The sequence below is a fragment of the Thamnophis sirtalis genome, unplaced genomic scaffold, assembly GCF_051295495.1.
Source record: "Thamnophis sirtalis isolate CommonGarterSnake01/CBP01778 unplaced genomic scaffold, rThaSir2_p1.2 scaffold_11, whole genome shotgun sequence".
In the NCBI taxonomy this organism is placed as follows: domain Eukaryota; kingdom Metazoa; phylum Chordata; class Lepidosauria; order Squamata; family Natricidae; genus Thamnophis; species Thamnophis sirtalis.
In genome coordinates, this window is record NW_028261391.1 from 31,174,881 (window position 1) to 31,195,673 (window position 20,793).

At 37.2% G+C, this 20,793-nt stretch overlaps 1 protein-coding gene across 1 annotated transcript in view; it reads left to right on the plus strand.

The window, feature by feature from the left end:
• COL4A4 (collagen type IV alpha 4 chain) overlaps nt 1–20,793 on the plus strand; it is a 73,974-nt gene that overhangs the window by 51,449 nt on the left and 1,732 nt on the right. The window contains exons 34-46 of the mRNA XM_087726075.1: nt 362–425; nt 5,023–5,097; nt 5,555–5,662; nt 6,330–6,437; nt 8,872–8,943; nt 9,188–9,316; nt 10,169–10,276; nt 11,285–11,440; nt 11,543–11,641; nt 14,601–14,735; nt 16,861–16,977; nt 17,443–17,631; nt 19,237–19,523. Coding sequence (XP_087582201.1) covers nt 362–425; nt 5,023–5,097; nt 5,555–5,662; nt 6,330–6,437; nt 8,872–8,943; nt 9,188–9,316; nt 10,169–10,276; nt 11,285–11,440; nt 11,543–11,641; nt 14,601–14,735; nt 16,861–16,977; nt 17,443–17,631; nt 19,237–19,523 — 1,647 coding nt within the window. The remainder of the gene's footprint in view (nt 1–361; nt 426–5,022; nt 5,098–5,554; nt 5,663–6,329; nt 6,438–8,871; nt 8,944–9,187; nt 9,317–10,168; nt 10,277–11,284; nt 11,441–11,542; nt 11,642–14,600; nt 14,736–16,860; nt 16,978–17,442; nt 17,632–19,236; nt 19,524–20,793) is intronic.

Sequence of the window (20,793 nt, forward strand, 5' to 3'; positions counted from 1 at the left end):
TGGCTCCCAATGAGATCATTAGCACTCATTTCCCATGCCAACGATCATGTTTGGATGCATGTATGATACTTGATTTATTTCCTCAAACAGGCAGAATTTTATATTTTATGTACAATAAGTTTAGCGGTTAAGGCATCAGCTAGAAACTAGGGGACCAGGAAGCCATGAAAGTCCCTTGGCTGACCTTGGGCAAGTCATGCTCTTCAGCCCAACTCATCTCGCAGGATTGTTGTTTTGGGAACAGTAGGAGAAGGAAGGTGTGTCGGACACATTTGCCACCTTGAATTAGTAAAAATAATAAAGACAGAATACAAATAAATATAAATAAATAAAATAAACTTCACCTGTTTGTTTCTTTCAGGGTACCCAGGGACCTCCAGGTCCTCCTGGACACCCAGGATGTGATGGCCAAAAAGGATCAAAAGGTAAGGATGCAATAATAACGCCAATAACTAATGACCTAAAAATCACTTGTCCTTCGAAACTGCATATAGGTAAAGGGTCCTCTCGCACATATGTGCTAGTTTTTCCCAACTCTAGGAGGCGGTGCTCAACTCTGTTTCAAAGCCAGCGCTGTCCAAAGATGTCTTCATGGTCATTAAAAAACACCGAAGGAGCACATAACGCTGTTATTTTCCCACCAAAGTGGTTCCTATTTTTCTACTTGCATTTTTACTTGCTTTCGAACTGCTAGGTTGGCAGAAGCTGGGACAAGTAACAGGAGCTCACTCCGTAAGGCAGCACTAGGGATTCAAATCGCCAAACTGCCAACCTTTCTGATCGACAAACTCAGCATCTTAGCCACTGAGCTACTGCAACCCCTTTGAATCTGCATATATACATACATACATACATACATACATACATACATACATACATACATACATACATACACAAACACACACACACATGCATTATGCGCAGAATAACTTTTGAAAAATAATTTTCAGAAGAAATGCCAATAATGCTAATTTGAATTAAACTTATTTAGTATATAAATTAACATATTAATAAAAATTAATTAATGATTTTTTGGGGATGGAAACAAAGATATGTTGTACAGATGTATTTAAAAGCCATCCACATTGGAAGCAATGGCATTTCATTCGTAACAAACCAATAAGATTACATAGTAAAAAACACAATTTGATTGATAGCCCAATCTCATACCTCATACCTCTCCAAAAAGAAATGGTAATGGGTAAATAATATCGCATTCAATTTATTCAAAATAATAATAATAATATTGGTGGGGTGGGGCCCGACTAGTAACCAATGCCAAATCCGGTGAAACAACTGGCCGCTGTGATACAATTGTATAATAATAATAATAATTAGAAAATTGTAAGAACAGAAAAACGAACTTGAATATGGTCTGGATTGATTACAAAAAGGCATTTGACTCACTGCCACATAGTTGTATCATAAAATGCTTAGAAACAACTGGCATTAGCAAAAATATTACATCCTTTACTGAAAAGGCGATGAAACAATGGAGAACTGAGTTGGCAGTAGGGAATGAGATCTACGGAATAGTTAATATCAAGCGAGGAATTTTCCAGGGTGATTCACTTTCACCTCTTCTCTTCATCATCGCAATGATCTCACTATCAGTAATCTTAAAAAAAAAAGAAATTAGGCTACCAAACAGCCAAAGAAGCTGAAAAAATTTCACATTTACTATATATGGATGATTTGAAACTCTATGGAAAGTCAGAAATAGAAATCCAATCATTGACAAACACAGTCTGAGTATTCAGCACCTATATTTCAATGCAGTTTGGCATGGAAAAATGCACCACTGTATCCATAAAAAGGGGGAAAATCACTGCATGTGAGGGAATTGAAATGCCCAATGACCAATTAATTAAATGCAAAGAAAATGAAGCCTACAAATACTTAGGCATTCTGCAGTTGGATCACATCAAGCATGGAGAAGTAAAAACTATTGTCAGGTGAGAGTACACCAACAGAGTTAGGAAAATTTTGAAATCGAAATTGAATGGTGGAAATACAATCAAGGCCATAAATACCTGGGCAATACCAGTTATAAGATACACAGCTGGTATAGTTAACTGGACACAAGCTGATTTGGACCTTTTGGACCGAAAAACCAGGAAACTAATGACAATGCACTACAGTTTACATCCACGTGGTGATACTGATAGATTATATCTGCCCCGAAAATCAGGTGGCAGAGGATTATTACAAGTGAAGCAAACAGTTGAAGAAGAAAAACATGCACTGGCTGATTATTTAAAAGAAAGTCAAGAACATCTATTAATCGAAGTAAAGAAAAAAAATCTACTGAAGGCCCAACAGACGAAACAAGAATACAGAAAAGATGTGATAAAATCAAGAATGGAGAGTTGGCAGAACAAAGCACTGCATGGCCAATTTCTGGAAAAAATAAAAGATAAAGTGGACAGTGAACAAACTTGGTTATGGTTAACAACAGGTACATTAAAGAAAGAAACAGAGTCACTAATCCTGGCTGCGCAAGAACAAGCTATCCGCACAAATGCCATTAAGGCCAAAATCGAAAAATCCTCTGATGATGCCAAATGCAGACTTTGCAAAGAAGCTGATGAAACTGTTGATCACATACTCAGCTGCTGTAAAAAAATCACGCAGACTGATTATAAATTGCGGCACAATTCAGTAGCGCAAATGATCCATTGGAATTTGTGCAAAAATTTTAATATTAAAACAGCAACAAACTGGTGGGAACATCAGCCTGAAAAAGTCATCGAAAATCAGATGGTCAAGATCTTGTGGGATTTCCGTATACAAACCGACAAAATACTGGCGCATAATACACCAGACATCACACTGGTTGAGAAAAATAAGGTCACAATCATAGACATCGCAATACCAGGTGATAGCAGGGTCGCCGAGAAGGAACATGAAAAAATCGCAAAATAGCAGGACTTAAAAATTGAAATTCAACGACTATGGCACAAACCAGCAGTGGTAATTCCAGTGGTAATTGGCACACTGGGTGCTATTCCAAAAGCACTGGAATTACATTTAAAACAGTTAAAAATTGACAAAATCACCATCAGTCAAATGCAAAAAGCCGCACTGCTTGGATCTGCATGCATATTACGAAAATACGTTACGACGTCCTAGGCCCCTGGGTGGGGCTCGACTAGTAACCAATGCCAAATCCGGCGAACCAACTGGCCGCTGTGATACAATTGAATAATAATAATAATATGATGCCAAATGCAGACTATGCAAAGAAGTTGATGAAACTGTTGATCACATACTCAGCTACTGTAAAAAAAATCATGCAGACAGATTATAAATTGCGGTACAATTCAGTAGCACAAATGATCCACTGGAATTTGTGCAAAAATTATAATATTAAAACAACAACAAACTGGTGGGAAATAAGCCTGAAAAAATAACCGAAAATCAGATGGTCAAGATCTTGTGGGATTTTCGTATACAAACGGACAAAATACTGGCGCATAATACACCAGACATCACACTGGTTGAGAAAAATAAGGTTACAACCATAGACATCGCAATACCAGGTGATAGCAGGGTCGATGAAAAGGAACATGAAAAAATCGCGAAATACCAGGACTTAAAAATCGAAATTCAACGATTATGTCACAAACCAGCAGTGGTAATTCCAGTGGTAATCGGCACACTGGGTGCTATTCCAAAAGCACTGGAATCACATTTAAAACAGTTAAAATTGACAAAATCACCATCAGTCAAATGCAAAAAGCCGCACTGCTTGGATCTGCATGCATATTACGAAAATACGTTACGACGTCCTAGGCCCCTGGGTGGGGCTCGACTAGTAACCAATGCCAAATCCGGCGAACCAACTGGCCGCTGTGATACAATTGAATAATAATAATAATATGATGCCAAATGCAGACTATGCAAAGAAGTTGATGAAACTGTTGATCACATACTCAGCTACTGTAAAAAAAATCATGCAGACAGATTATAAATTGCGGTACAATTCAGTAGCACAAATGATCCACTGGAATTTGTGCAAAAATTATAATATTAAAACAACAACAAACTGGTGGGAAATAAGCCTGAAAAAATAACCGAAAATCAGATGGTCAAGATCTTGTGGGATTTTCGTATACAAACGGACAAAATACTGGCGCATAATACACCAGACATCACACTGGTTGAGAAAAATAAGGTTACAACCATAGACATCGCAATACCAGGTGATAGCAGGGTCGATGAAAAGGAACATGAAAAAATCGCGAAATACCAGGACTTAAAAATCGAAATTCAACGATTATGTCACAAACCAGCAGTGGTAATTCCAGTGGTAATCGGCACACTGGGTGCTATTCCAAAAGCACTGGAATCACATTTAAAACAGTTAAAATTGACAAAATCACCATCAGTCAAATGCAAAAAGCCACACTGCTTGGATCTGCACAGATATTACGAAAATACATTACGACGTCCTAGGCCCCTGGGTGGGGCCCAACTAGTAATCAATGCCAAATCCGGCGAAACAACTGGCCGCTGTGATACAATTATATAACAACAACAACAACAACAACAACAACAACAACAACAACAACAACAACAGCATTTCAGAAAGATTAAGTGAGTTTGCTTTGTAAAGATTCTTACTAGATCCAGTTTTGTGGAAGCCGGGGGAAATAGAAGCATTTGTCAAAAGCAAAATTAGCTAAACTGAAAAGCGGATCCAATTCACACTGCTTTAAGAAGTGATGGAAAATGGTTCAAATTTCTTCTCACATCACTAATGCTATAGAAAGTTTTTTTTAAAAAAAATAATGTTCATTTTGTTTTAGTTACAGAGAGTGTCAGATTTTTTTGCGGGGGGGGGATCATTTTGTTAAATTATGTAAAATGACTTTTGGTAATGCTGCTAGACAAATGAAAAGTTCTGAATAGCCCAAAGGGTGGATATTAGCATGAGAAATGCAAACAAAAGTGGTCTATTTTCTTAGTTGATAGGTGAGGATAGATTTCAAAGGTAACATCAATTCCCACTGTTTACAGGTAGCAGAGGTGACCCAGCTACTCATTATGGTGAACCTGGCAAGAAAGGCCCTATAGGAGTCCAAGGATTACCAGGTGATATTATTTTCAATTATTTTTAGACAATCTCACCACAGTTGGTATATACAATATTAATTTCTTTTCTAGTTTAGCATCCATAAAGCAATAAAAATAATTCACCTGGAGTATCTTTTTTCATCTTTGTATGAATTTGCACTCAACTTTCTACTTTTTACTTTTTCACAAGGAGCCATGCACAATAAGAAATCCCCTCTTCCCTTTCACACTTCAAACATTAAAGGGTATTATCTTAACTATAGACTATAAATAGTGTGGTTATTATAATGTTTTCATTGTAATTCAGAATTACTCCTTGCATTTTGTATAGGTCGTGAACTGTTGATGAACAATAGGCTCATGGTTAGCTTTGGATGCTAGTTGCAATATCCATCTGTCTAGAAAGAGAAGTCAATAAGCACATTCTACTGAAAAATGTTTACACTAAAGTTCGATTGTTTTGTGACTGTTTAAGGACTTCCTGGATTACCTGGAGACCAGGGTATATTAGGTGTTCAAGGAGAACCAGGAGAACAGGGTTCCAAAGGGTTGTCTGGAAACCCAGGGATACCTGGATTCCCAGGTGAGAAAGATCTAAAGAAAAATGGAATTAATATTGAATCAAATATTGTGAAGTATGATGATGGACAGGTCAGTGAAAGTGATCACATGAATAATGGAATAAGACGAAGACAAAGATACTAATAGAAATGTAATTTACACACACATTCACAATGTTACCTTACAGACATGTGAAAAACATACCCCTTTTCTTCACCTTAGACTAGGAAAAATCAGCTTTGTTTTGTGTAAATCCACACGATTGAATTCATTTTTTAATTGCTATTCATGGTTGCAGGGGATAGTTAATAGCATGTCAAAATGTCCCCCCCTTTTGATATTGGGGTGATTTGGGCACATTTAAACTGATAAATAGTTTTTTAAATGTGAATGTCCTTAAATGCAAAATGGGTATTGTGGGTTAGAGTGTATGAGGTGTCCCAGAAGGCCTGTGCCAGAAGAACAGCAAACTGATAGTCCAACCTGCTTCAGTTTTTGGCCTGCCACTGCAGGTACTTGAACTTCCTTTAGAATGGCCGGCTTAATGCCAGTTTAGTCTGAATGTATTCCTAGATTTATATAACTCTAGCGATTCTAATCACCATGTTACTAAATTATGGACAATTCTAACAACATGAGAGAGAATAATACATTGTGTTTAAATATAGGAAATGTCTATTTAATTTTAGGTGTGCAGGGAGCTGCAGGATTTCCAGGACCTCCAGGTGAACAAGGTGAACCTGGTTTTTTGGGAACTCAAGGTTTCCCAGGATCACCTGGTAACCCAGGTAGAAAAGGTAAATATTGTGGAGAAATATGATTATTGCAGATGTCAGTGCACAGCATGGTATTAAAATGCATACATGATGGTTGTTATAAGTGTACTGCATTAACTGGTGTTTTGAAAACGCATCTATAGCCTACCTATTCTATACTACTAGGTTTGTATCTTTAGTGGAAGAAGTTGTAAAAAAATTAATTGCCTGTGGAACAAAAGTTGGAAGAGAAAAAAAGAAGAAATGCTGCCTAGGGAATTATCAGATAAAAGAGGGCATAGCCCACAGCTGCATAATAAGTGGACAAAGAGGCTCAATGGGTTCTTGCTAGTTTTTCAGGCTGAAAAGGAGATGACAGGAGAGCCATACTGTCAGAACTGCAAGATTTTGTTAATGTACAATGCAGAGGTGGGGTTCAATTTTTTTTAATACCGGTTCTGTGGGCGAGGCATGGCTTGGTGGGTGTGGCATGGTTTGGAGGGTGTGGCGGCAGAAGGATACTGTAAAATTTCCATTCCCACCCAGCTCCAGCAGGATACTGTAAAATCTCCATTCCCTCCCCACTCCAGGGAAAGGTTACTGCAAAATCCCCATTCCCTCCCGATCAGCTGGGATTCATAGATGGGGACGGGATTTACTGGTTCTCCATACTACTCAAAATTTCCACTAACAGTTCTCCAGAACTGGTCAGAACCTGCTGAATGCCACTTCTGGTACAATGAAATAGAACTGTAGGTGTTCGGGTACATTAAGATCCCTCATCATCACACTGGGTACCAAATAACTAGTAATTAATGACAGTACCCTAATGATAGTAATTAGAGCTTGCAAGTGATGAGGTAAACCTGATAACAACTTTGATGAAATCACTGACATCACAATTTTGTTTCCAAAGTAAAATTAAAATAAACAGATGCAAGTGGTATTATATTAAAATCTGTGCAAAATAATCAAACTGGATCACTGATAATTTTCTTCATCTTCCTCATTTGGCCAAGTTAGAAAAAAAAACATATGGTCTTGAGTTAATTTCAAACATCTGCTTCTTTGTTTATTACATATCATGAAATCCAATGATTTACAATGCAAGATATAAAATGCACAGTTTTAAGATCATAAAACAGTAACTATAATAAAACACACACGCAGGTAATATAAAATAAAACAATAAACATTTCTAACTAATCAGAGGAATACTAACTTTCCAAGGTTGTGTAGAAGAGTTCTGTTTGAACAGCTCTGCAGAACAATACCAGAGTGGTGCAAATTGGATTTGGGATGGATAAAGCAGTTTCATAGGGTGGAGATTGAAACCTATCTCCAGATCTCTACTTCCCTCAATTTCTGTATGTAGGAACCTGACACATCTCCAGGTAGGAAGAACATACAGAATGAGTCATTTATGCCCACACAAATATTTGCATTCTAGTTGCCTTCTCATTAGCTTTTCAGACAACCAAGGTAAAGATTGGGATCTGCAAATATGGATAAGATTTTAGGTAGATTATCCAAATACGTCAGTAGGAAAATCTCCAAAATCTTAGGAATCTCTTTAGAATCATGAGGATTTGGTATCTTAGTGGTTCTTAAATTTTTGTTGAAGTTATTTTTTGCCAGCAGCCCTAACCTGACCATGTCATAAATCATAGAAATACAAAATCATAGAATGTAAAAGAGGTCTTGTACCTTATGGCTAGCGCAGGAATCAACAATTACAGCATACTGCATCAGATGCATGAAAGATAAATACATATTTAAGAATCATTATCTTTTAAAGAAAGCTATTTAGCTAGCAATTCTAATTTAGAGAAGTTCCACACCTCTGAATAATGTTTTAAAATAAACAATTATTTCTTTCTTGTACTTCTTTCTCAATTAAACTTAAATTAAAGGAATTTAGCATCTTTACTTCAGAATGGTACATTTATGAAGTCCAATTAGAAGTCATGCAAGGATGATTGAAGGGGCTTGAATTCTTTTGAGTTCCTAAAGATCCATTTCGCAGAATGAAGTGGAGTGGAAAATTATCTTTACTGTTACCTCTGTCTGGAAGATCCCCATGAATGCTATAAAATTATGGCACATTTTATTACAAAAATTATAATTTACAATTTATAAGTTATCAATAAGAATACTGAGAGAACATTTTACACTATATCATTACTGCCAATCTTCCATTCCATTTAATCACTTTCAGAAAGTCTTTGGCATGTATTAAATATTTTCTGTGAAAAACTAGGGAATAGATTGGTAAGAGACCAAAAAATATAAAATTATGGTTTTATAATTAGTTTTATCTTCCTGGAAGTAACAAAAAATTTACATCTGCTAAAATTTTGATAGAAAAAAATTGATCATTTGATGACTTGTTGCATTTGTCTACTCATTGCATGTTTATAAAATGATCATTTTTCCCCTGAATTCATTCCATCCTATTTTCCACAAAATATTAAAGGCTTATCTGGATCACCTGGAGTAAATGGTGTAAATGGACAAAAAGGTCAAAAGGGTTTGCCAGGACCTCCAGGTAAAGAATGAAAATTATTATACTTTTTTAAAAAATTAAAGGCAATATCAAGAAACAATTGTTTACACTTAATAAGTGTATAATGCTTGGCTCTTGATGATATTAATTATTCTAATGCAAACTAGAAAAAATATGCCATAGATAATATTATTATATTGGAAGATCTAATATCAAAGAAATAAATATTTTGTTCCATTAAATCCAACACTCATTCCCTTTCACTCATTATTGTTCTCTTATAAAGGTTTAAGTGAAATGGGACCTCCAGGGTGCATAGGAGAACAAGGGCCAAAAGGTAACAGAGGAGAACCTGGGCTACCAGGAAGAACTCAAGTAGGTCCTCAAGGAGAGAAAGGTCTAAGAGGTCCTCCTGGTAAGTAAGAGATATCTTAATTTTTTTTAAAAACACATCATTTGTTTTGATTATCCAAGATGTGAGGGAAATACCCACGTAAATCTTAAACCAGAATGATTGGAGATAGATGAAACTAAGTATGTTTTATTGGTAAGCACAACTACATCACTGGGCTCCTCACCAAAGGAACACAGAAGAGCCCTGAACATAGCAAGGTTAAAGGTTATACCAGGGGTCTCCAATCTTGGCAACTTTAAGACTTGTGGACTTCAACAAGTCCACAAGTCTTAAAGTTGCCAAGGTTGGAGACCTCTGGATTATACTGTATAGTTTTGGCTTGTTGCATAGGAATGAAAAAATGAAATTATGTAAATCATATTATGACCTCTAAATCAGAATGTGTTAGATAAAACATTTGGGGATGATCTTATATTGACACCCTACATTGTTCTACACTATAAAATTCTATCTTGCCAGATTCCAATCGTTTAGTTTGATAAACAATGGCTTTATTGTCCTTATATATTGCATCATGTCATACCATTCTTTGCCTCACAGTTAGAAGGGGCAAGAGTCTCATTCCATGTGTCTCTATTCCAGAGTCAGAGATTCTTAGTAAATGAAAATAAAATCAGATGTATAACACCTCCATAGTCAGTTGATAAATAATGTTTTGACTCTTTCAAAAGCTGTAATATGTAATGACTATGTAATAATTTATTGAATTCTCATACTGTCACTTTTTGCATAGTGATTAAAACAAATATGCGCAATACGAACCTTTTCTTAAGTAAGTATGACAGGAGAAATGAAATGTATAAAACATGGGCAATATTAATATTTTACCTTTATTCTTTTTTTCCCTTGCAGGTAAGCCAGGTGTTTCTGGTCCTGCTGGCCTTATGGGTCAGCCTCCTGAAAATAGAACTTGTGGCTTTCCTGGAGACCAAGGTTCGACTGGCTCAGATGGCATTAGAGGTACTTCTAAAGCAGTATTTGAAGAACAGAATTGCAAAAGTAGATTGACCCAATTAAAATACAATACAATACAATAGCAGAGTTGGAAGGGACCTTGGAGATCTTCTAGTCCAACCCCCTGGCTAGGCAGGAAATCCTATACCATTTCAGACAAATGGATATCCAACATCTTCTTAAAGACTTTCAGTGTTGGGGCATTCACAACTTCTAGAGGAAAGCTGTTCCACTGATTAATTGTTCTAACTGTCAGGAAATTTCTCCTTAGTTCTAAGTTGCTTCTTGTTTACACCTATTGCTTCTTGTTCTACACTCAAGTGCCTTGGAGAATAGTTTCACTCCCTCTTCTTTGTGGCAACCCCTGAGATATTGGAACACTGCTATCATGTCTCCCCTAGTCCTTCTTTTCATTTAACTAGAGATACTCAGTTCCTACAAGCAACCGTTGTTCATATGTTTTAGTCTCCAGTCCCCTAATCATTTCACGTCTTCCAGAAATGCTCTTAGGGAACATTTTTTAAAATCCATACTAGAAGTAAAGAGGGTGCACTCCTTCAAGGCTCTAATCAAAAAGTGGTATTTTACTAGGTTTTTATTGTGCTGCAACTGAAAAGCTTTGGGGCAATGGTGGCCTTTAAACACTGTTTCAGATGAATTGCCTGTTTACTTGCTTGCTTGCTTGTATTTGGTTACAACAGTGAAACTGATTATCCAGTAAGATTTAACTTGGGCCCAAGAACTTTAAAGAAATGTTTAATTGTCTGAACAGAATAGGGTACTCTTTAGGCAGAGAAGTCTTGCAAAACCTTTTACAGCAATCCTTTTTATGCAATTCCACTTTTTTATCCGGTTGGTGAACCCTTGTGGCAAGATGGGTGACAAACAAATTTGATAAATAAATAAATTGTGAATCGAACATTCTGTTGCGATATTGAAAATTTTTATAAGTCAAAGGTATATTTGTGATATTGAAAATTTTGATATTTGTTACCATTTTAATTTTTATTTCAGGCCCTCCCGGCGACCCAGGGCCTCCAGGAAAAACTATACTTATTAAAGGAGATCCAGGGGACTCTGGCCCTTTGGGCCCACCTGGTATTCCTGGTCCATGCGGTAAACAGGGAACTAAGGGTATTCCAGGAAACCAAGGGAGAAAAGGCTCAAAGGGTATGTATGGAAGTACTAGTTTAGCACAGATTTAAATTTTGGATTAGAAATTTCTAGTAGTAGAGATGTGGCATTGATCTGTTTTTTTTTCTCATTGTTAAGGTCCAATGGGGAAGCCTGGTCTGCAAGGACCATCTGGTGTCCCTGGGGAGCCTGGAGCTCAAGGTCTTCAGGGACCAATTGGTCCTGTGGGCCACAAAGGTAAGTCTTAACATTTCGGGCGTTTTTTATAATCTTGACTTTTCTGAATTCACAACTCAAATTATACGATCGCCAAATTACAACAAATTAAAGTAATTTTATATCCAGTGATATGGATAAAAATTCAGAATCAATTTAGATAGCGTACTTATATATATTTTTCTCCTAATGTTGCAATGAAAGATGAAAGCAGATGTGTTAGCCCGATTGTGCCTTTAGGTTGAGTCATTTCAAGCAGCTGACTGAAAGGGAAGCACGTTGTTATTTATTTTATTATAATTTCATTTTTATTGCCAGAGGAGAGAGAGTGTTGCTGAAGTTTTATTCTCAGGAGTGCACACGTTAACTAACTTTAGATATTAAATCACTTTGAGTTGACAGGAAGGAAATCATGTTTGCTGCTTTTTCTAAGGCAGCAAAATCTTGAGCTCACACTTCAAGTCATAGCAATTGTTGTTGTATTTCTCAATCTTATCAATTTTAAGATGGTGTGAACTTCATCTCCCAGAATGTCCCAGCCAGTGATTCTCGGAATTGAAGTCCACATATCCTAAACCAATTAAGATGATTAAAGCCCTAGAGACAAAAACATATGAAGAACAGTTGCAGGTATTAGGTGTGGCCAGTCTAGAGAAAAGAAGGACTAGAGATGACATGATAACAGATTCCAAAATTCGAGGGGCTGCCAGAAAGAAGAGGAGGTCAACTTATTTTCCAAAGCACCAGAAGGAAAGACAAGAAACTGGATGGAAACTAATCAAGCAACCTGGAATTAAGGCGAAACTTCCTAAGTGAGAACAATTAACCAGGGGAACAGTTTGCCTTCAGAAGTTGTAGGTGCTTCATCCCTGGAGGTTTTTAAGAAAAGACTAGACAGGCATCTGTTTGAAATTGTATAGGCCTTGGGGCTGCAACCCTGGGCCGCAGCCCAATATCAGGCGATGGGCTGTTTGAAACTGGGCTGTGGGAGAAATGGGCAAGAGTGCACAGAGGAAGCTCCATTTGCGTGATCAGAGGGCATTTGTGCTTGTGTGCAAAGCTCCATTTGCACAAATGGAACTGCACAGGTGCAGCTTTGCATGAGAGCACAAGGGCCTTCTGCTCGTGCAAGTGGAGCATTGCACGCGAGCACAAGGGCCTGCCTCTTGAGCAATTGGAGCTTTGTGTGCAAGCACAAGCACCCTCCACTCATGCACAAAGCTGCATCTATGCAAGTGGAGAGCACATGTGTGCCACTCATACAAATAGAGCTGTCCACATGTGCACATGCATGCCACTCACACGCCCTCTCAGGATGCTGAGCTGGAAAGGTTGGGGACCACAGGGGGTTGGATTAGAAGACCTCCAAGGTTCCTTCCAATTCTATTCTGATTGATTGATTGAACTTGATAAGGTTAAGGGACATTGTTCTATATTAATCTATCTCCTTGATTTTCTTCCTACATGTGAAATGGTTGTCATGATCTGATCCTTGGCCTTTATTCTACTAGGTTATAGAGGTAAGCTAAAGAAGGATGAGTATATTTTAGAAAGCATTTCCTTGACTGGTTCTTGATTTCCCATTTACCCTCAAATCTCATTCTGTTCTGTTAAAACATTCTAATAACATTCCTCTTGACCATAGAAATATACTCTTCAAAAACCTTTTAATCCTTTGCTGTTTTACTGATGTGGGGGACAGGGCCAAGTACTGGCAAAGGCAATTAGAAGTTATATACATATAATATAAATTTTTATCTCAGTGCTGCACAGAAATGAATAAATAACAGGACTGCTTTGTAAATAATTAGGAAACCTGCTCTGGAGTCCACAGGGGCAAAATGATTGTACCTATCTCTTTAAAGACATTGTGCCTTTTCCTGGTATTACATGATGATTGGAAATCACAAGGGGAAAGGAGAGGCTATTGATAAAATGTGTGTGACGATGCTGTTTATTTATTTATCAACTTTGTAAGATCACTTTTGGCTTAATACAGTACAAATCAGAAAAGAGTGATGAACATCCAGGAAGAGCAAAATAATTACACCTCTTTTGCCTAAACCACATCCTCAAAGAAGCTGTCATCCATCCTAGCCCAAGACCTGCGGGGAGAGCTAGACTTTAAGGGTTCATTTAACATATCTTGGAGAGGGCAATATTCTTCCAGAAGGCAGGCAATGTTTAATGAGCACAGTTTAATCAATGGATTTGAAGTATGCCAACTCTGCCAGCTTAAACAGGATGGGCAGACAGTACAGACGGCACGAAGCTGATAAGTCATATGCCATGGAAGCCTTTATATATCATTGTGATCATCTTGAATTACACCTATAGCCCAATTTGCAATTCCTAAATCAAAGGGGTTACATGGATATACTGTACTATGGCATGCCTATAACTTATTATTGCAGCTTCTGGGTGTTCTTTAAAGGAACTCCCATGTGGAACACACTGCAATAGTCCATATGTGAGGTGACCCAAGCCTGACTTCATGTTCAGAGGGAATCCTGATCCAGGAATTTGTATATGATGAGTTTGTGCAAAGGCCTCTCTTGTCCCAATTACCACCTGCTCATTGAACAAGAGTAGTGAGTCCAGAAAGACTTCTCTCTAAAGAACCCCTACCCAAATATTTGTTCAGGTTTAATAATTCCATTAATTTATCTGCAGATGTAGACTACCAATGTACAATCTGTCTATAACCTTGTTCAATAATATCAGTTCACCTTAAATTCAGTTGCTGAAACGAATTCATGTTGATTACACAATGTATTTCTCATGATCATTTCTTTGAGTTGTTTTTATTCCCTTTTCACTGAATCATTTTTACATCACTTTTACGGGCAGCACATAAATCTAGTAAAAATAATAAAAAAATATAAAACAATAAAAGATCATTGGTCAAACATTGAGAAGAATTTCTTTTTACTGATATCTAATGTACTCTTAATAAAGTATTTACTGCTACCTATTTCAGGTGATCCAGGAAAACCTGGAAGGGTTGATTTCTCATCATGTCCTAAGATTCCAGGGCCTCCTGGTGTATTAGGCCCCCGAGGACCACCAGGCTTTGTAGGATTAAGAGGGCCAATTGGCTTTCCTGGACCCCCAGGTAAAAGATTGTATGACTTTCAGAAACTATGTAATAAAGAAAGGGAGAGTCTAAAAAATCTTTACTATGTATTTTCCCAAGTTAGGATTGGGCAACTTCTGGAATGCTCATGTGTGACCTCAAGAACCTTACTGTTCTAGGTAGAAAGGCCAACAATGGAAGGTCAAAAGTTTTTTCAGATCCAGTTTGGGGAATAGAGTGATCTCAGGGAATAAAATAAGTGTATGAAATTCCCAATAATTACTTTAAAATGCAAAGTACCCATATTTTTCAGAGTATAAGATGCACCAGAGCATAAGACGCATCAAGATTTTGAAGAGGCAAATTAAAAAAAAGTAGGTAGGTAGATAGAGGGGGAGAGAAAGAGAGAGAAATACATATATACATACATACATACATACATACATACATACATACATACATACATACATATATATATATATATATATATATATATATATATATATATATATATATAGTGTCAGTAGGTAGGTAGGGAGTGGGATAGAGAGAGAAATAGAAAGAGATAGAGAGAAAGATAGTAGATAGGTAGGGAGAGAGAGAGAGTAGGTAGGTTGGTAGATAAAGGGATGAGAGAGAGAAATAGTGAGAGAGAGAGAAATACAGTAGATAGGTAGGGAGAGAGAGAGTAGTTAGGTAAATTGGTAGGTAGGTAGATAAAGGGAGAGAGAGAGAGAGAGAGGGAGGGAGGGAGGGAGAAAGAGAAATACAGTAGGTAGGTAGATAGAGTATGTGTAGTAGGGAGGAAGGGAGGTAGAGGGATAGAGAGAAATAGAGAGAGATAAATTCAGTAGATAGGTAGGTGTTTCTGCTGGCACAGCAGTTGATCAATGTAATTCTCATCAATCAGTTAAAGAGCTTTCCAAAAGGGAAAAAAAGTTTTTGCACTCTGCAAACCTCCCCAAAATGGCCCATTTTTCACAAAAACAGGCTGTTTTTTTAAAAAGGCAGAGTGCTCGGGGGTGAATGAGCAAAAAAGGGCCCATTTTTCGTGAAAACGGGCCTGTTTTTTGTCAAAAAATTGCATGCATAGCCTTATAGAGGTTTATAAAATGCTGCTGGGGCTTGGGGGGGGCAAAAAACAGTCCGTTTTTTTGTTCATTTCTGCCCTCCCCAGCCCCCAGGAGCTCTCTGAAAGCCTCCATAAGGGTATGCACGGCAATTTTGGTGGAGGGGCGGGGCTTCAGGAGGCAAAAAAATGCTGTATTCGGTGTATAAGACACACCCAGATTTTCAGCTTCTTTTTTTGAGGAAAAAAGGTGCGCCTTATACTCCGAAAAATACGGTAGTTAATTTTCTGTTTTGGAAATGGATTTAAGGAATAAAATGGGTGTCTTACGTTCTAAAATTTCCTCAACTCCTAACATAGAAAGGCTGAACTTTTCAGGCCCAAAACATTTGCAATAACCTGTAATTGAATATGTTGTGTATAGCTCCCTGTCAGGGCATATGAAAGTATATATGTGAGAGCCAATTCGGGCTAGTGATTAAGGCATCTGGCTAGAAAGACTGTAAGTTCAAGTCCCATCTTAGCCATGAAAGCCAACTTTCATGGATTTTGGACCAGTCACTCTCTCTCAGCTCAACCCACCTGACAGGGCTGTTGTATGGAAAATAGGAGGTAGAAGGTACATTTGGATATGTTTTCCACCTTGAATTATTTGTAAAGATAATAAAGGCTGGATAGAAATACATAAATCAAATGTTTATCTAAGACTGGCCCTCCCTATGTTTGTGCACCTTCATTTTCCCTCCAAGTTTATGTCACATGTTTTTACAGTGTCTTCCTTCCACTGAACCAAGTGTCTTATTCCACTTAACATCAAAGCACTGTTTTTCAAACTTGGCAACTTTAAGATATGTGGAGTTTCCCATGCTCACTGGGGAATTCTGGAAGTTGAACTCCATACATTTTAAAGTTGCCGAATTTGAAAAATACTGATGCAGAGTGTTATATTTCCACAGTATAATGCCAAATGTAAGTTTAGTCATCAGAAATCTTGCAGTATCAACACAACAGGAGTCTGGTATTTGTTTTAGAGACAGAAAAGGGGATGGTAGTGTGGAATTATATCTATTCTGAAATAAATGTGATGTATTTTAGGAAATAAAGGAGAAGAAGGCTCATTAGGTGAGCAAGGACTAGAAGGCGCGCTTGGACCAGCAGGACCTGATGGTGATCAAGGTGACATGGGAGAAGAAGGAAACACAGGGCCACAAGGTTCTACTCAATTCTATTTGCTCTTCTTTTAGAAGTATATTTATTTTGCAAGTAGATAATGTTTAGATAATAAATATTGGCGATTGTGATTTTTTTTAAACTTGGAAATATTGAATATTGCATCCTGATGTTTCTGTCCCATAGGAGAAGAATCTGAGTTCTCTACATTTTTGAGGTCAAATCTCTGAATAAGTTTGAGAAACATGCCATCCTATTGCCCCTGTTAGATAGATAGATAGATAGATAGATAGATAGATAGATGGATGGATGGATGGATGGATGGATGGATGGATGGATGGATGGATGGATGGATGGATGGATGGATGGACGGATGATAGATAGATTTCAATTCTAGAAATAAAGACCTCACCCACTCTGAAACCAATACTAGAAAAGTATTTTTTTTTAAATAGGGCCAGCTTTTAAGTAGGTTCTTACTTGTCTTCCTTTTCTCCATTCCTTAAGGTCCTCCAGGCCAAACTGGGATTCCAGGGCAACCAGGATCAGCATCCAAATGGAGTAGCGGGTTCCTGCTTGTTTTGCATAGTCAGTCAGAAACAGAACCATTTTGCCCTGAGGGAATGACAAGATTGTGGACTGGATACAGTTTGCTGTATTTTGAAGGGCAGGAGAAAGCCCATAATCAAGACCTTGGTGAGCATTATAATATCTTTACTTTAAAAAGTTGTAATATTTTGCCCTTTTATTGCAAATTGTAGTTCTGGGGAGCTTCCAACATATAATCCCTTTCTGAAGTCTCAGTTATTAGGTGTAATAGATCAGCTTACAAGGAATGACAAGTTGACTGTCTATTGTTAAACTTATTTAGAAACTAATGTTATCAGACTTTTTCTTATAAGCCATAGCTACCTGAATCTGAATCTATGTTGTCTACTATCTGCTGTTGTCTACTATTTGTGAGGAACCATTTTGTTTCATGTAATAGTTATTCTCTATTCCCCTACTTGAACTTTCACATCAGGTTGCCTCTGCTGAAGTTGAAATGCCCAAAGGGTTGCATCTTTGGTTTTATTTGCAATAATTTTATATGCCTGATCACACCCTCATTCATTACTAGAGATTTAGGCATGATTTTGGAGAGCAGCAGGGGTGGGTTGCTGCCGTTTTTACTACCGGTTCATAACCCATGTGTGCACTGTTCAGTGTAAATTGTTCTTTGCGCATGTACAGAACAATTTACAGTGAATAGCGCAGTCACAAAAAAACAAAATGGTGGCGGCGAGGGAACTGGTTTAGGAGGGAACCGGTTCGAGGGCATGGCAGGCCTGGGTTGCTGCCGGTTCCGCAACCCAGGCCTGAATTCCACTACTGATTTGGCTGAACTGGCAGCAACCCACTTCTGGAGAGCACGTTATAATCCTGATGTTACTACAAACATTTTAAAATGAGCTAAAATGGGCATTTTAATTTATATAAAATATGGAATAGTCTGTTTTACTATGGACAAGTGCCACTATTTCCATTTTTTTAAAAATTACGGATAAATAAGAAAATGTACTGTACATAATCAAAATTACAGGATTTGTTATAGTAACATCCTTGATGTTTTATCAAAATACTGGAGGTGCAATTTGTATCCCATTAGTTGCATTTTATAAATCAGCAATCAAAACCTATACAGTGGTTTGTTGAGCAAAACCTGGTTTGCTCTGTGCCATATGTTGGTTCCATTTATCTCAGAAATGTTTACACTATTGGGACTGTTTCATCAGGGATTCAGGCAAGACTCTTCTACTCTTATCTAATGTTTGAAACTGACATTTATTTTCTCCAAATGGACTGTATCGTTAGGAAAATATTCAATGTTTATTCTAAAATTTCCATCATAATAAAATTGTTTACATAGCACAGACACTACAGTAAGCATAAAATAAATAAATAAATAAATAAATAAATAAATAAACGAAATAAACAAAATAAATAAACAAAATAAATAAAATAAATAAATAAAATAAATAAATAAAATAAATACATAAAAATAAAATAAATAAAAAAATAAAATAAAAAAATAAAAAATAAATAAAATTAAATAAATAAATAAAATAAATAATGCCTGGTTTGTGAAGCTGTTTATTCTGGAACACATTAGCTTTTATTTAGAAATTCTGTAAATGCATCAAATATCGTTATCACTTACTGGTTTTGTAGAACTAAAGTGAGATAAAGAATAAATCTACTCTAGCAATTATTAATATTGCTAATATTTGGATCGGTAATTAAATCTCAATTGTTTTCTAGGTCTGGCTGGATCCTGTCTTCCGGTGTTTAGCACGATGCCTTTTACCTACTGCAATGTCAATCAAGTCTGCTACTATGCAAGTCGAAATGATAAATCTTACTGGCTTTCAAGTGCAGCTCCTTTGCCCATGATGCCCATCTCAGATGAAGAAATAGAGCACTATATTAGTAGATGTGTAGTATGTGAAGCTCCTGCCCAAGCCGTTGCAGTTCATAGTCAAGATCAATCCATTCCTTCTTGTCCACCAAACTGGAGAAGTCTTTGGATAGGTTACTCATTCTTAATGGTAAGGATGAATACCAGCATGATCTAACTAGCACTAGCACTTAAGACTTATATACCAATTCATAGTGTTTTACAGCCCTCTCTAAGCAGTTTAGAGTCAGCATATTGTCTCCAACAAACTGGAGTCCTCATTTTACCAACACCGGAAGGATGGAAGGCTGAGCGAACCTTGAGCTAGTCAGCTAGATCGAATTCCTGGTAGTCAGCAGAGTTAGCCTACAATATTGCATTCTAATCACTGCGCCACCAAGGTAGGCTCTAACATGAAATATTGTTATTAAAAAACCCAGTATGAATTCCTATAATACTGACCTGATAACTTCAGTTTTCATTTGTTCATTAACAGATGTTTCTTGCTTTCAGAATACTCTTAAAATCATCACAGAATCTTACTTTATAGTTGGGTTCTATCTGATAAATATATGACTATTAACTTTGAAGTAAATCATAAAGCAGCCTAAGCCAGAGATGCTTTTCAAAAGGCAACTGGACTTTCTTGGGGGGGGGGGAGGGTTCTTGAAAGTGTTTTACTCCTCATCCAACACAATGTTTCAGTTCAGAATTGAAGAAGCGTCCTGGATGAGAAGTGAAATATTTTCAAAGGAAAAAGCTAAAGAAGTCCACTTGCCTTTTGAAAAACACCTCTCGGACAACCATGACCTAGATGATTGAGAATTTCCATGCATGCCAAGCAACCTTTTATCCTACCTTAATTCAAAAAATGAGAATTGTAATAATTTACCTCTACATTTCTCCTATAAAATATTGCTGCAATAGAAGTGTAATAAACTTGATTCTTATTTTTTAAAAGTAAATTTAAAGCAATTTTTTTCAATGAAAAATCCCCAATATATTATTTAATTATACATTAATATGCTACTGCTCCCCCCCCACTAGATTTATCTTAGATTTGGATTTCATTGTTTGGGAGGAGGGATAGTAGTTTTATAGGTAGTGGCTGCTTCATGAATAGAATTGGGAGGGGTAAGCAAACATCAGGTGACTATGACAGACATTTCTTCACTTCTGCCATGATCATTAAGTGAATCGCCTGCAGTTAAGTGAAACATCATATGACTGCAACTTGTGATTTTACTGCTGGGTTCTTCATTGATTCTGCCTGTCGGAATCCGGCTATGAAACGTGCAAAGGGCAATCATGACTACATGATGCTGCAATTATTGTGCCTGCTGGTTGCGATGTGCATAAATCTTGATCATGTGACCACAAGTACCCTGCAATAGTTGTAAACGCAAGGAGAGGATACAATG